The sequence below is a fragment of the Myodes glareolus genome, chromosome 7, assembly GCF_982192425.1.
Source record: "Myodes glareolus chromosome 7, mMyoGla1.1, whole genome shotgun sequence".
Lineage (NCBI taxonomy): Eukaryota > Metazoa > Chordata > Mammalia > Rodentia > Cricetidae > Myodes > Myodes glareolus.
In genome coordinates, this window is record NC_142032.1 from 8396976 (window position 1) to 8414073 (window position 17098).

The 17098-nt window shown below is 43.0% G+C and overlaps 1 protein-coding gene across 4 annotated transcripts in view; it reads right to left on the bottom strand.

Annotated features, from left to right (window-relative positions):
* Mxi1 (MAX interactor 1, dimerization protein) overlaps positions 1 to 17098 on the bottom strand; it is a 68287-nt gene that overhangs the window by 23620 nt on the left and 27569 nt on the right. For 3 of the 4 annotated variants that reach the window (XM_048423385.3, XM_048423383.3, XM_048423386.3), the window contains exon 3: positions 5543 to 5572. The exons of the other annotated variant lie outside the window; for it this stretch is intronic. In XM_048423385.3, the coding sequence (XP_048279342.2) occupies positions 5543 to 5572 (30 nt within the window). The remainder of the gene's footprint in view (positions 1 to 5542; positions 5573 to 17098) is intronic. 4 annotated transcript variants of the gene reach the window in all.

Here is a 17098-nt window from a genome sequence, read left to right on the forward strand (position 1 = left end):
CCTGGGAAGCCCACACTGGCTGCTCCGAGACTGGAAAGGCACTGAGCAGTGGGAGATGACACACTCTAAGAGCTTCTCATCCCGTCCTCTTCCGTCTCCAGATCTTTACCTCACAGGCCATCTCAAAAGCACCCAAACCGGTCTCCCATCTTCTATAAGTACATTTTATTTCATCATTAATTACTAATTGGTCTCATGTACCCAAGACTGGCCTCAAATTGGCTACGTAGTAGGGGCTGGCCTTCACATCCTGATCCTTCTGCCTCAACCTTCCAAGGACAGGAATTTTAGGCAAGCACAGGAGCTGGTAGGCCCCTCCTCCGCCAATGCTCTGGTCACACCTTTATCTTCCCTACAAAACCTCAAATCCTCTTGGCTGGGTAATTATTTCCGTGGCACACTTACCTAGCCTGGGGCCCTGCGGTTCAATTCCCAACACTACAAGAACAAACACAAGCCTCAGACATCACCACCAACCAAATGAAGTACAGCACCATCCACAGCCCAATCCCAAACTGCTTTTCTGGTTTTACCTCCTATTAGTAATGTGATGGACTCTGCTAACCCTCCAATCAACGTGGTCTATTATTTTCTGGACATAATTTTTATTAAATATGCACGTGTATATGATGTATATGACAGAGCGTGGGCACACATGGAACAGTGCACATGGGAAGGTCAGAGGGTGACCTGTGAAAGAAAGTCTGTCCTTCCACAGTGGATCCTGGGCTGGACTATACACACACACACACACACACACACACACACACACACTGTCCGATTCGTGCCCAGGCTGGAGTACACACACATACACACTGTTAGATTTGTGCCCGGGCTGAATGTACACACACACACACACACACACACACACACACACACACACACTGTTAGATTCGTGCCCGGGCTGGAGTACACACACACACACACACACACTGTTAGATTTGTGCCCAGGCTGGAGTACACACACACACACACACACACACACACACACACACACACACTGTCTGATTCATGCACGGGAGGCACTTGTACCCAGTGAGCCATCTCACTGGCGCACGGATGGAACTTTGCGTGCCAGTGTCCTGCTTCTATAAGGTCTGTCACACTGACCACTTCCTAAGGCGTCACGGCTCAGCACACATTCTTCCTGGAGATACAGCGGTGTCTTTTAGTACAGCACACAGCATTTTAACGTCATGATCGAGTTTAAACAAGTTTTACAGTTCTGCATTTACAGGGTTTTTTATTCTCTTCTCTGGCTCACGAAATCACACACTACTAATGGGCTTCCGTTTGAAAACACTGTCGGTAACCCTTTCCAGACATTAACAGGTCCCTGAACTAGATCACGTCTCATGAGAAGATAAACCTATGAATACCAAACCATGATGACTTTAACCTTAAAGATACAGGATAAACCTTGAATCGTATTTTTCATTTTATATATCATAATGCCAGGTATTTATTAATTGTCACTAAAGAGAAAGTTTAATAATAACATAGCCACCATATTAGCCAGGGTCATGGTCAGGATTACTTTATGTTCACATCCATCCTATTTCAAATTGTAATTGTGATGGCCAGAATAGCCAGTTTTCAATACACTATGCTCCATAGTTTCTGCTTTCCTACCTTCTGGAGTCAGAAAGGCCCTGTGAGAAGGGGAGCACATCATCCTCCCTCTTTATGTATGGAGGACACCCACTACCATCCACTGAACTTAATTCTCTTTATCATAGCCACTGCTCCTCCACCTAGCAAGGCATTCTTAGTCCAGTGTCCTCGTTTGGTCCTCCCAGCTTTGCCAAAGCGGTAATAAGTGTGAGCCTTGTGTTTCAGCTGAATGGCATCTCCTAAGGTTGAATGGCCTCCCCTGCAGTCAGCACTAAGGTACTTGACCATTAAAGTCCTGCTGAAGTTGTTGAATCTGCGGAAAACATCACCAGTAATCTGAATTAAGGAAATGAAAACCCAATGAAGTGGCATCCAGACCTGCACTGAACAGTCTCTTCTCTGACAAAGGACCAAACTCATAAGTAAGCCAACAGACAAGTAAATCCTAATACCTGAATCTCGAAGACTCATGAAGTTTACCGTGAGACAATTCACACAAGTCCTGAGGGACAGTTTATCGTGAGACAATTCACACAAGTTCCTCAGGGACAGTTTACTGTGAGACAATTCACACAGGTTCCTGAGGGACAGTTTACCGTAAGACAATTCACACAAGTTCCTGAGGGACAGTTTACCATGAGACAATTCACACAAGTTCCTGAGGGACAGTTTACCATGAGACAATTCACACAAGTTCCTGAGGGACAGTTTACCGTGAGACAATTCATACAAGTTCCTGAGGGACAGTTTACCATGAGACAATTCACACAAGTTCCTGAGGGACAGTTCACCATGAGACAATTCACACAGGTTCCTGAGGGACAGTTCACCATGAGACAATTCACACAGGCTCCTGAGGGACAGTTTACCGTAAGACAATTCATACAAGTTCCTGAGGGACAGTTTACCGTGAGACAATCCACAGGGGTTCCTGAGGGTCAGTTTACCGTGAGACAATTCACACAGTTCCTGAGGGACAGTTTACCATGAGACAATTCACACAGGTTCCTGAGGGACAGTTTACCGTGAGACAATTCACACAGGTTCCTGAGGGACAGTTTACCGTGAGACAATTCACACAGGTTCCTGAGGGACAGTTTACTGTGAGACAATCCACAGGGGTTCCTGAGGGTGAGTTTACCATGAGACAATCCACACGGGTTCCTGAGGGGCAGTTTACCATGAGACAATCCACACGGGTTCCCTAGGAATGTGGAGCCACTGAACATGCACGTGCTGGGCCTGTCAGGGCCTGTGTGGAGACGACGCAGGAAACGTGCTCAGCATGTCCTCCTAACTCAGTGATGCCAGGAGGAAACCATTTCCAGAGATCTCCCCAAGTGTTTGAACCAAGTACTATGGGTGTCCCGGGCCCCAAGTCTCCACTTTTGGGCTTTCAGACCTAAGACCATGGACCTCAACATTTGTTAGCTATTACCTCTTCGAGGCCAGAACCCAGGCTTCAGCAAGCTCAGGGCTTTAAGAGAACCGCCTGGAAGTTCCCTATTATGCATTAACATTGTACACCACCTGCTCTTACTCCCACTGCACTGGCCTCAGTGAAAACCACCAACCCAGAGAGCTTTAGGTCGAGATTTTAGAGCAAACCAAAAAGAAAACATTTTTTCTGACATAAATATATCACACATATATGTATGCATATATAAAGTGGCAAAATTTCAAGAATACAAAATTATTCCAGAAGCGCCTTTTCCAGACGAAGACAGGCTGCTTTGATGCCCTGCAGACTCACTCCCTCAGTGAAGAGCATGTTCTAAGGCCACTGACCTCAAAAGCCTCAAAATCCACGGTGACCAATTTTTTTAAACTAACAGTGTAAATAAAAACTGTGCCTGGAAATAACAACTATTAAATAATACTTGGTGCTCGCTAAAAATACAGTGAGAATACAGGCTGAGCTTTTCAACGTTTTTGTGCTGTCTTCCTGAGAAACACCCCCACCCCTGTAAATCTTCCCATGTCTTGCTCAACCACAAGCTGGCAGCCTTCCAGAGGAAAGGCATAAGTATTCAATCTGACTTTTCTTTTGGCATCGGCCCTCCCATGCATGCTGCTACCTTACAGTTCTATTCCTAATGATAAGAAGCCTTTACGGCTGTGTCTCGGAAAGGTTACTGTACCACCTTCCGGAGGCGGCCCAGGGGTGGGGAAAGGAATAGAACAAGCAGACAAACACAGCATGAAAGGGGAAAGCTAATCGGAGAAGAGAAATGAAGGCTGCTGGTCAGCTTTGGAGAGACGGTCAGCAGAAGACCACGGAGCCCGAGGCTTCTGCAAAGTCGTCTTGCACTGGACTAAACAACTCGAGGGGTAAGCATGTGATGGAGTCAGCGATGATATGCATTAATAAATAAAATTTACTCAAGTCTTTCAAAGTCCTTACCCACATCGTTACCAAACACTGTCTTGATGTGTGTTAAAAGCTTTTTGCCAGGTTTCTAATGGGAGCCACATCCATAGGGAGGAAATAATTACAAAATCCACTTGTTTAGCAATATTTAACTCACATGGCCCAAGCAAGATATAGTCTAATTTTCTTTTTTCTTTTTTTTAAATTGATTATCCCTTCATTTTATTGGTACAATTTTAAACCATCCATTGTGTAATCATATAGAGAACTAACTCCCTCCATCATAATAGTGTTTCCAAATTAAGAATTTACTTATCATGTATACAATATTCCTCCTGCATGTACATCTCTATGCCAAAAGAGGGCACCAGACCTCATTACAGATGGGTAAGAACCATCATGTGGTTGCTGGTAATTGAACTCAGGACCTCCGGAAGAACAGCCAGTGTTCTTAACTTCTGAGCCATCTCTCCAGCCCTAGTCTAATTTTCTTATTGTTTTTGTATTATTTATGTGTTTGAGTGTTTAGCCTGTATGTATGTGAACCATGTGTGTGCCTGGTACCCAGGGAGGTCAGAGGAGGGCATCAGATCCCCTGAAACTGGGGTAATGAGTGGTTGTGAGAGCCACCACGTGGATGCTGGGAACTAAACCTGGGTTCTCTTTGATAATAGTAAATTCTCTTAACTGCTGAGTCAAACCCATTTTGGTTTTGAGACGGAATCTTGTTTGAAATAGAGCAGGTTGTTCTTGAATTTATTACAGCCCAGGTAAACCTTGAACTCAAGATCCTCCTATGCCTCAAACTCAGATGCTGGAGTCTTCAGATGTGTGTCGCCACGCCTGGCACTCCGTGCTCTAAGCTTTCCTTTCATTTTACTGCAGTGCCACTGATGGAACCCAGTGCCTCATGCACGTGACCATCTCTCACGCTCATGTGGAACCTCTTGCTCACTCACTGTCCCAGCGGAGCCTTTTAAGACTCTCTTCAAATGATAACTAAGTGACTTTCTTGATGATCTTTTAATAAATACCCCATTTCTCCATTATCGTACCCAATTCTCTCTCACACCCACAAAACTTGAGTTCCTTAAGGACCAAAATGGCCTTAAACATCTTTCTTCGTTCTCAGCGAACTCCCCAGTGTGTCCCGCAATGAGGCCGCACAGTTCTGATTGGCAAGCATTTACTGAGTGGATGAATAACCGGGCAAGCAAACTGCAGAGATCCAATGCACTCAAATCAGTCACTTTATTACCTTTCCAGAAACACAATCCTTTAGCCAGACCATGTTTTAAGCCATGAATCTATCCCAGCTAACCCGTTCTCAAAGACAGAAAGGAAGCCATCCCACAAACTCAAGTTCAAATGAGCTCAGTACCATGCTTACTTCTTAAATTACCTTTTCCAGAAAATACAATGTATCACAATTGATAACTTACACATCTAAAAAGTAAAATAACAACTATCCACACACTGTCAACCACTTTCATTTCTCAGGTAAAACAATAAGTTTACTTTCAAACAAATACAAGCTGCCCTTCAACACCAACTCACCGGTTCTTTTCCAACTCATTGTGTGTAGATCTAAAAGAAAAAAAAAAAAGAGAGCGTTAGCCAGGCTTGTCAATAAGGCCACAAGGTACCCCAGTTTCCTCAGCAGTTTACCACAACCAGGGAGCTCAGCAACACAGCGTTCCGACTTCTATACTCAGCTCAGCTCACCTTAGTCATTATGCTTGCCTCAAATGACTGTGACAAGGGCTAAGCAATCTATGCTGAACAGCAAATACAGTGAGCTAGTTAGCAAGGATCACAACTATGCTACATTAGTTCCCTTAAATAAGTGTACTACCACTGTAATAGCCCAGAGTTTAAGACACGGCTTTGATAAAAGAGAATTTAAGTTTTTGTTGTTAGGACTAAAACTTTGGTCATTTTACTTTGTGTGAGTGCCCGTGTGTTTCCTGTAGTCCAGGAACCCTCAAACTCACAGTGTAACTGAGACCCTCCCAAGTGCTGGATTACAAGCATGTACGATTACACCAGGTTCTATGTGGCACTGAGACCAAACCCACAATCTCAGGAATGCTAGCAAGCACTCTCCAGCTGAGCTATAACACCCCATATCACTTTGCATACCCTTGTTAATGTCAAATGCTTTCAAAATATTACATAACTGACTGCTTTAACTTTATCCCCCCCCACTATGGATATTTAATAGTAGATCCATAAATCTTAACAAGTAAGTATTTTTGTGAGCCTCACAATTTGTGAGAATTTACCTATTATCTTGAGTTCAACAGCCCGAGGACTGAGTTACTGTCTGTTTGTCTGTCTACCTTTTGCTTTATTGGCAATTAAAGTTCCACATGATGAAAAAGACTGACACTCACTGCAAAGAGATTATCTTAAGAGAAGCACTTCTCCCTCAAAAAAAAAAAGAAAAAAAGAAAGAAAGAAAGAAAGAAGAACTCTCAAGAGTTCAGCCACATGAGCAGCAAAAGTATGTACAATTCAGGCTAAAGAAAGTACAAAAACAAACAACCTGGACCTTAAAGCTCAGAGCCTAAAGCTCTACCACTTTACGTTTATTCAAAGTTTTGATATTTTTTTGTTTGCGTGAAATGCTCAAGCAAAAAAATTAAAAAGAAAATGGTATGTACAATTATTTACCCATTACAATGTTGTATACGTGTGCACATGCGTGGGCACGTATGCCGTGGTGCACACGGAAGCCAGAGGACAACTTTGTGGAGTAAGATTTCTCCACCCCACTTTACGTGGGTGCCAGGGACTGAACTCAGACTGCCAGACGTGCACAGTAGAGATATCTCAACAATCCCCAAAAGGCATGGTTGAGAAATTTAATTTCTTAAAAATCCTTCAAAATCAGTGGTGAGATTTCCTGTGCCCTCTTGGCAAGGAAAGTTTGGGTTTAGCTGCCTTCCTCTAAAACTAAAACTGATAACAAGTAATACCAGAATAAGAGACAAGCTCTCTATAAAATTCCACAGTAAACCATCAACAGCAATGCTGTATTTATAGAAAAGTAGATGCGAGTTTACCATAAACTTATGCTAAACTATCTGGCAATCCCACTGGTAGCCATAAACACAAAGAATAATACATTCTCTGATAACCAATGGTGGAATTCCAACACTATACTGAGCCTATTATGAAAAGCTAAGACCAAAGGAGCATAATCGGGCCCACTGCTGTGAACAAAATTAAAACAGCAGGTCCCTTCTGCCTGTCCTGAACAGACTTATTATTTGTCTTATTAAAAAAAAAAAAACCAAAAACAACGATAAGAATCTGAACTTTTTGACTGAAGTAGGAAACCCATGACAAGTCTAGTTACACCACCACAGAATTTAATGTGGTTCCCAAATAACAAGAAACAAAACAATCAAAAACATACTAACGATTTCCATACTGCCTTGGTCTTCCAGTGCTTACTCCTTTACATATAATATTAGGAGAGCAAATACTGAATGCTTTCCGTGTTCTACACCGACTCAGACTACGAGGAACGAAAGGGTATCTGGCTGGTGAATTCCCACACGTACAGGAGTCACTGTAACTAAAGGTAAACTAAGTTCACAAAGACACCAACTGTTACAGGAGCGCAAAGACAGTGGTTTACTTCCATATGGGGTTACTGCGAAAACCCCGGGGAAGGTAGCATTGGATTTGGGGCTTAATTGATGGACATATTTGGTATCAGTCAAGCTTGGAACCTATTTAAAGGGATTATTCCAACTAGAAGGAAGAGGAAAACGAGCAGCGTGGAGCAGTCCAAAGGGACACCAGGGAACACCAACGTACACAAGTCACACACCCACAGTGTCAGGCAACTGAAGCCTGGCACTCACACTAGCTGGGTAGCCTTGGGAAAGGTCACTTAACCTGGTTCGCAGTTTCCTAATTTGTAAAATTCAGATATCATCATGCCTTGGCTAGCATTTGTCCCACACCAGGTTATAGTGACAAGGAGAGAAAAAAAAACACACAAAAGCATTGGGAACAAAGTAAGTATTCAGAAAATGTTACTTCCTCCTTGTTTGGAGGCAAGGTAACACAGCCTGGTCTGAAACTCCCAGTCCGCCTGCCTTAGCCCCCCAAGTACTACAATCACAGGCCATACCACCCTGTCTAGGTAACTTTTAAAAATTTCTTTTACATGCGTGAATGTTTTGCCTGTATGTGTGTCTGTGTAGCACCCATGTGCCTGGTGCCCTCAGAGGCCAGGAAATGGCACTAGATTCCCAGGCTCTAAAGTTAGACAGTTGTGAGCCGCACATGGGGCTTGACGTTGAGACTTGGAGCTCCGGAGAAAACAGCCGACACTCTCAACCACAGAACCAACTCTCTCTCCAGCACCAGCAATTTTATTTTATTTACAAAACTAAAAATATATTACTCTAAACATTGTTAAGCACACTGCATAAGACAAATTGACAGGTTTTCAGTTACACATGAAATTTGCCTGAAAATAAATAATCCTTACAAGGAAAAGAGAAAGTGAAAGACAAGTAACTAAAGCCCCTTGGTCATTTAGCCAACTATATGGCTATACAAGGATGAACCTCGGATCAGCTGTATGAGACAAAGATGCCTGATTATATACACCCAGAAAATAGTAGCGCAGATGATGCTTGTAATAATAATGAGTAAATTGATCTACTGCAGAACAACACATTCCCAAACAGCCTTTTGCTTCTGTGACAACTTATGGTCCACCCAAGCCGGCCCAATGTTCTCCACTAGGTTCTGGCTCTCTGAAGAGCCTCCTGGTTGGTTAGCTGATGTTCCCCTTCAAGTGACACGCAGCTCTGAGAGCAAATGCCAGCGAGCTCTTCCTTTCAGACGGCTCTTCTATGCTGAATCAACGTCCATAGACAGAAAACCATCTTTGGTTTAGCACTGAATCACGGTTGATCTTCGCCAATAACATCACTTTAAGAGACCTTCTGCGTGGCACTGGGACAGGCACTTCCGTCTCTCTGACCACAGGAGAACCAACTCTAGCACAAGCTCCTCGGCATTGAGGGTACAGCTGGTGCAGAAAGAGCTGACAAGGAAACTGAACCTGCATAAAACAACGGCCTCCGTCCCAGCGCGGAGACGGCACATCCTGTTCAGTGAGCGAGCCGGTCTTCAATCAGTCCACAGTTTTTGTTTCATTTGCTTCTAAACCTTCAACTACCTAATGAACGCTGCTCTTATGCAATGAACTCAATATTATCTATGAAAATAACTGTGTATCTTCTAATTCATAACTTAAAGTCCGTAACGCACACACACCAGAAAATTGCAGCTATCGAAGGGTGAGGGGTCTCTGGCGCCTATATCCAAAAAGGGTAGACAAGAATGGGAATCAGCGGAACAAAACTTCAAAGTATACTTATTATATTATCACTAGTTATTGTTTTATGTACCACACCCAGTTTTTACTTTTTTAAAGAGTATTTTTGTCCATGTTTCCACTAAAGACGTATCTGTTTTTTTTTTTTAAGAAAAAGGCAGTAAAAGACATTAAAGATGGCAAAATTTAAATTTTGTAAACTTCTGTGGGGAACAGTCTCACACTGTGTTTTCCCTTAATAACAAAACCTACAACCAGCACAGTAATTAATCCACATTGTGTGATTACCCCTGTCCCAGCCCACCCATTGGCTGGTGGACACACCAACTGCTCTCTGTGTGATTACCTGTCCTGGCCCACTTGTGGGCTGGTGGACATGCCAACTGCTTACAGCTCTTTGGTGATTCTGAATAGCATACTAGGATCATTCTGAGTGAAGAGACCTTCATCTTCAAAGGCTGTGCTTCCTTCTTCTCACAGTAAGTTTCACACTTGTGAGAACAGCTAACAATATGAGACACATACGGGTATTTAGTAGGTAAATGTTTTGTTGAAAGATTAGAGGAAACATGTTAATGTAATGATTTATATCGACTGTCAACTTGACAGAATCTAGAATCACCTTGAAGATAAATCCCCAGGAACGTCTAGGAGGGATTACCTAGATTAGGTTATTGAGAGAGGTTGATACATGCAGTGATATTTTGTGTTTTAACAAATAAAGCTTGCCTGAAGATCAGAGTGCAGAGCTAAGTCACTAGAGGCCAGGAGGTTGTGGCTCACACATTCAAACCCTAGACTTGGGAGACAGAGGCAGAGGGATCTCTGTTAGTTCAAGGCCACTCTGGGCTACAGGAGATTGAGAGAAACAGAGCTCACACAAAGGTGAACCCATCACTTGGGACCCCACACCTTTAATCCTAGCACTAGGGAGGGGCAGACAGGAATGACATGGCTGGGCAGAAAAAGGAATATAAGGCAGGAGGAGACAGGAGCAGGGTGGTCTGAGGAGACAGTCTTAGGACAGGATCGCCACTTCAGTCTGAGCATTGGTAGAGGTGAAAGGTCTCTCTAGTGGCTGCCTGCACAGCTTCTCTGATCTCTCAGGTTTCACCCCCTAATATCTGACTCCGGGTTTTTATTATTAAGATCAAACAGAATTCATGCTACAGATATAACCTAAATGTATGTGGTACCAATCTATAGGTTGGGGTCTTCTGTGTGTATGTGTCTGTGTGCAAGAGCGTGCACATGTGTGCGCATATGCATATGGAGGCCAGAGGCAGCTTTCTTGATCATTCTTCAATTTACCTTTTGAGACAAGGTCTCTTACTGAACATGGACCTTAGTGATTTGGCTATACTGGTTCGCCAGCAAGACACAAGAATCTCCATCTCTGCCTCAGATTGCAAATTTTTAAAAAAGGAAAACAAACAAACAAAAACTATCACCCATCAGTACACATACTAAAACGAAACAAAAATGAGAATGAAGACTTTTAAACATTTCTAAATTTCCTTCACAGAAAGCAGTCTACTAAGCCACGGATCCTCCAGAAGTCTTCTCAAAGATGTGTCAACATCTCACCACAAACACTGACCTCTTGCTTGCTCACACACACAACCAGACTCATGATTGCCAATATCTACACTGGGAATGTAACGACTCTAAAACTACCAAGTATTCCTACCACAGAGCTTGGATTTCACTCTGACCTTTGCTGAACAGAAATAAGGCAGGACTCACTAGGAAACTAATTGCAGCCCCTGTCTCAGGAAGAAAGAAAGAAAAGGGAAAAGGAAAGAAACTGAGCGCTGAAGACGCGGCTCAGTGGTTAAGATGACCTGCGTTGCTCTCAGCACCCACATGATGGCTCACGGTCATTTATAACTCCACCTCCAGGGGAGCAGACACCCCTCTGGCATCCAAGGGCATCAGGCATACATGTGGTACACACACATGTACATACACACACAGGTAAGAATAGCCACCGTGGTGGTGCACACCTTTAATCCCAGGGGAAACAGGTGGATCTCTGTAAATTCCAAGCCAGCCAGAGCTACACAGTGAGACCCTCTCTCAAAAAATAATATAGAAGTCTTTTGAAAAAGATCACAGTGTAAGTTTAGCACTTACACTGCTAAACAAGTATCATATACTACGAAATATTTACATTTTATATAGGCAAATCCATGTCTCTGTAAAGAACCCCAGGATGGAGTATTATGATAATAATTTTATAAAAATAGTGGATTGGAACTTTTGATAATATTTATAACCCCAATCAAAAACAATTTCACAGGAAACTAAGATTCAGGTTTTTTCTTTGTCTTATGATAATATTTTCAGGACTATAATCTGCCTGTGAGGGTTGGTTTGAACTGTTAACCTGACTCAATGCAGAGTCACCTGGAAAAGGAGGGGTCTCAGTCAGAAACTCTCTGGTCTAGGATGGCCTATGGGCATATCTGTTTTATTAATTGTGTTAACTGAGGCAGGGAGCCCCACCCTGAATGTGGAAGGCACCATTCCCTAGGAAGGTGGTTCTGAACTGTGTAAGCATGGAGAACTGTGCCCTAGTGTGCAGGCATGCGACAATTCTGCATCATTATGCACTAGTATGCAGGCATGCGATCATTCTGCACTATGACATACCAGCATGCAGGCATGCGATCATTCTGCACTACTACATACAAGCGTGCAAGCATGCGATCATTCTGCACTATGACACACTAGCATGCAGGCATGCGATCATTCTGCACTATGACATACCAGCATGCAGGCATGCGATCATTCTGCACTACTACATACAAGCGTGCAAGCATGCGATCATTCTGCACTATGACATACTAGCATGCAGGCATGCGATCATTCTGCACTATGACATACCAGCATGCAGGCATGCGATCATTCTGCACTACTTCTTGGGGATAAATGCAATGGGGTCAGCTGTCTGAAGCCCTGCGGTGTCTTCATGCACTGACAGACCCTAAGGCGGAACCATGAGCCAGGCTACACCTTGTCTCCCGAGACGATTCTCAGGGCATTTCATCACAGCAACAAAAAAAAAAAAACAAACCGTGACACTGACAGTGCCTTCAGAGGACAGCACACTGAGCAACACGCAGATGTGAAAGCGGTAACCCTGCTGCCCAGGGTGACGATGTAGGCCTGGCATCCCACATGTGGGTGTTGAAGCAGTAGAATCGCTTCAGGTTCAACAACAGCCTGGGCCTCAGAGTAAGATCAAACACAGAAGCTAAGATTAGCACGTTCAGTGTGATGAGAACACAGGGGTCAGAGTTTCTGTACAGGTCATGTGATGGCAGGGCTAGCCTGGAAACTCGCATTTCTTCTTACTATCAAGGCAAACTCACTAGGCATGGACTTGTGATCTCTTAGAGTCTTCAAAGATTTACTGGATTAGTTCATTAATTAAATGCAGAATGCAAGACAGTCCACAGCTTTATCAAATTTAGCAGTTTGGAAAGTTACTGGAAAATAAAATAAACTATAAAGGTTCAAACGGCATCACAAACATCAGTCATGGACCTCGTTCTCGGGTTTCTGATGCAAAGGCAGAACACTGGCACGGAAAATCTTCAGGTGAACTATTACTAAAAAGTCTTTGCTAATCCTGGAGAAACAAGTTCAAGGCCTTTACTTCCTCCTCTAGTTCTACCTAGGATGTTGCATGAAATACAATCCAAATACAATCCTTATATAAGAACAAACCAGAAGAAAACAATTCCCCTTCATACAGTTTTCTGAGGTCAAAATGAGATGATGATGTATGTTATGGACTTTATAAATGCACAAATAGTTACACGCAAGTGATAATTATTACTATTCTTATAAGATGGAGCCTACTTTTTTTCCCTCTTTTTCTTTCTGAAATGTGGTCTCACTATGTAGACAAAGTTTGCCTAAAATTCATAATCCTCCTGCTTCAGTCTTCTGGGTGCTGGGAATACAGGAATGCACCCTTCGACACACCGTTTTAGGTCTCCATGTTTAAAATACAAGGTACATGCAGCATAATTCAGTCCTTGAGTCTCTTGGAAGGACAAGAGAACACCTTAGACTATTTAAATGTCATCAAAAGACAACTAACTGGTCTAATAAACTACTACACACGAAACAAAACTACAATTACTACAATAACAAACCTACAATAACTTAAGATGTCACAGATACGCAAACATGAGAAAAATGTTTGCCCAATAGGACTTTGTTGCCATGAAGAAAAATAAAATTCTTACAGGAAAATGGATGCAACTGTAAGTATCTTTACGAACTGAACTAAGCCAATTTCAGAAAGACAAAGACGTATTCCTTCATGTGATTGCTAGACATTGTATATATGTACGTACACACACACACACACACACACACACACACACACACAGTCATCATGTACGACAGGGGTAGAGTCACCCTGTCTAGGAAAGCAAAGCATATTAACAGTAGGGGAGGACGGGGAAGTGGGCAGGTACAGGGAAGGGAACACGACACACAATATATCCTTGTATGGAAACTTTATTAGAGAAAGATTTTTATATGTTCAGGGTAAGTAAAAGCAAGGTTATAACAGGGAGAGCCATGAAGCTCTCCCTCGGAGATTACATAACCAGTCCCTCTGTTACACACCTCACTGGAGTCTGTGTTTCCGAGATGAAGCTCATCAGATTTTGAAATAATATATTCACATGAGTATTTCTTTCATTAGGTGGGAAATTTCATGAGAACAGAAATACAGTGTGTTTATGTAAATAAACAAATACACCTACATATGCCAAATGGGGATGTGCTAACTTTTTTGTTTTGTTTTGTTTTTTGGAGACAAGGTTTTTCTGTGTAGCCCTGGCTGTCCTGGAATTTGCTCTGTGAATCAGGCTGGCCCCGAACTCAAGAGAATATTCTCTCTCTGTCTTCCAAGTGCTGGCAACGCCACCCACTGTCTGGCACTGTGTCAATATTTTAAATTGTAGATGTGCTGGCTAGTATGCCCTCCCCCAACTTGACAGACTAGGGTGGTCTGGGAAGAGGAAACCTCCACTGAGATAGTGCCTCCACCAGACTGGCCTGTAGGCAGGTCAATAGGAAACTTTCTCAATCCATGATTGATGTGGGAGGGCCCAGGCCACTGTAAGTGCCAGCCCTGGGCAGGCCATCCAGGGTTGTCTAGAAAAGGGAGCTGAGCAAACCAGCAAGCAGCATACCTCCATGGTCTCTGCTTCAGCTCCTGCCTCCAGGTTCCTGCCCTGACATCCCCTGGCCATGGACTATAACTTGTAAGTCAAATAAACCCTTTCCTTTCCACGTTGCTTTTGGTCATGATATTTATCACAGCAACAGAAAGCAGACTAGGACAATAGAAAGTCAAAATAAAAAATATACATAACCAAGAAATGGGGGAGAGAGACCTATAACGCATGCTTAAATTACATTAGTTCTACAACAAACTAAAAATAGTATCTGAAAATACAGTTTTTCAGTCATACTATCAAATCTTTTTGGCTGGATTAATATTTGGAAAAATTATCCTCACTAGAAAAAAAATGATAAGAAGTGTATCAAAAATGAAGATGATGCTGTCTCATTTCTCAGAAGAAATCAAGGTGAGAAAGAAAGCTTTCCTTCAGATCAGAGTCCACGCTACCAGGCTGCAACGACGGACCCGTCTTCAAACTCAGCTTGCTATTAAAAAAGTTTTAATATTCATATATGCAATAGAGTTTTAATATCCATATATGCATAAGTGATCAAATCCACCTCTATCACCTCCTCTCCAATTTCACCGCAATCTCTCACTATTCTGTGTGCTTTTATTGTTTAAATTCCATGTTCACTAAATCCATTTATTGCCACATGTATGTGCACAGGGACGGGTCCATCTACTGGTGTGTCAGTAGCCCCTCAGAGCCAGAATCCCTGAAGAACACGGACATCCTCCTACAGCAGGTATCAATTGCCAGTACCTCCTCAGAGGGGGCGGGACTCCCCCCCCCCCATCCTCGCTGGGATTTTGGCGGGCTTGATCCTGTGCAGGCCTTCTGCGTGCAGTCCCAGCCGGTGACAGACTTCACATGCTATTTTCCTGCAGGCGTCTAGAGCTCTGCCTCTTAAAATCTTTATTCCCGCCCTTCTGTGACGGTTCCTGAGCCTCGCAACATTTAGAGCTGAGTGCTCAGCATCTTTACTCGCCGGGTACCAGTCAGTGCGGGTCTCTGTATTAATCACCATCTACTATAAAACGAAGCGTCTTTGATGAGGGTTGAAAGATGAATTAATCTTACAGGGCGGTTTAATATGATGTCCACTTAGCAGAATACTAGTCTTAGGTTCTCTCCTCGGGTCTATGACCTACCCAGCCACGGCTGACAGTACCAGGCATGCGCTCCAGTTTGTGGAGTGGGCTTTAATCTCCAGGCCAAAAAATAAATATATAAATAAAAGTGATTGGTTACTTCAGTAACATCTGTGCCACTATACAGGTGGGCATCTTGTATTAGGCCAGCATTACTGCAGCTCACAAGATTCACAGCTGGGTGAGACTGCAGGTAGCCTTTCTCCCCTGGGAGCTAGCATTTGTTGAACCTTGTAGCTCCACGAAAGCTAGCCAGTCGAGAAGAAGCTTTTAGGTCCATACCTGCTTGATCTCTTCATGTCCTATGTCTCATGTTTGTGATATTTTCAACTGTAAGTTCTAACCACCAAGTTCTGAGCAATAACAACAGCTTGTAATGCTGGGGACCAATGGACCTCACGACACAAAAAGTTACCTAAACCCAGCACTAGGCTTTATGTTATCATAATGTCTGGGGGAGGCACTGTCCCCATTATTAACGTTAATCACCATCTGTGCCACAGCTAATCACTGACGGCATCTCTTGGCCACATGTATTTAAAGGAGAGAACTGTAACAGATAAAACCAAGAATTACCTCAAGACGTGAGGAGTTCCACGTCATATGTCTACTGACTTACTAGAAAGCTTCAAGTCTTCAAAGCCTAAGACCAAGCCTGGGCTTCAACGAAGCCCCGAATAGAAATCCTGAGTTCATTTAGTGTGAGACACATAATTCTTAAGAATTTTTCCTTTGTGGAAGACAGTACCACAAAACATCTTTCAAAGGACCTGTTTGCTACTCACCATGCAGAAAATACTAAAGAATACTGTCAATATCATGAAGAATTTAGCTGCTAATAATCTGCATTTTGCTTTAAACTTTGAGTTTTCTACAGCACTAAGACCCAGAAACTGTTTTTAATATGAAAAATATAAAACTGGAAAAGGAATTTCATAAAAATGAGTCTCCATGCAATTCTCCAAACATCAGAAACATTCTTAAAGGTAAAACACTCAAGTTACTACCAGTGAGAAAAATCCTCTGTAACTATCCTTTAACAATCAGTGCAGGCCCCCAGGGTAGGTGACAACAGTTTAACTCCAGTTCCCAGGGATCCAACATCCTCATCGGCTTCCACGGCACTGCACGCATGGGACGCAGAGATATACATGGAGGCAAAACACCCACATTGAAAAAAAATTAAAGAATCTTTTTTTTTTTTTTAAAGTGCCGGGCCTAATCCCACACACCTTTAATCCCAACTGAGGAGGTAGAGGCAGGTGGATCTCTGTGACTTGGAGGCCAGCCTGGTCTACAGAATTTCAGGTTTGCTAGGGCTACTTAATGAGACCCCATCTCCAAAAATCAAAAGCAAACAGAAAAAAAAAAT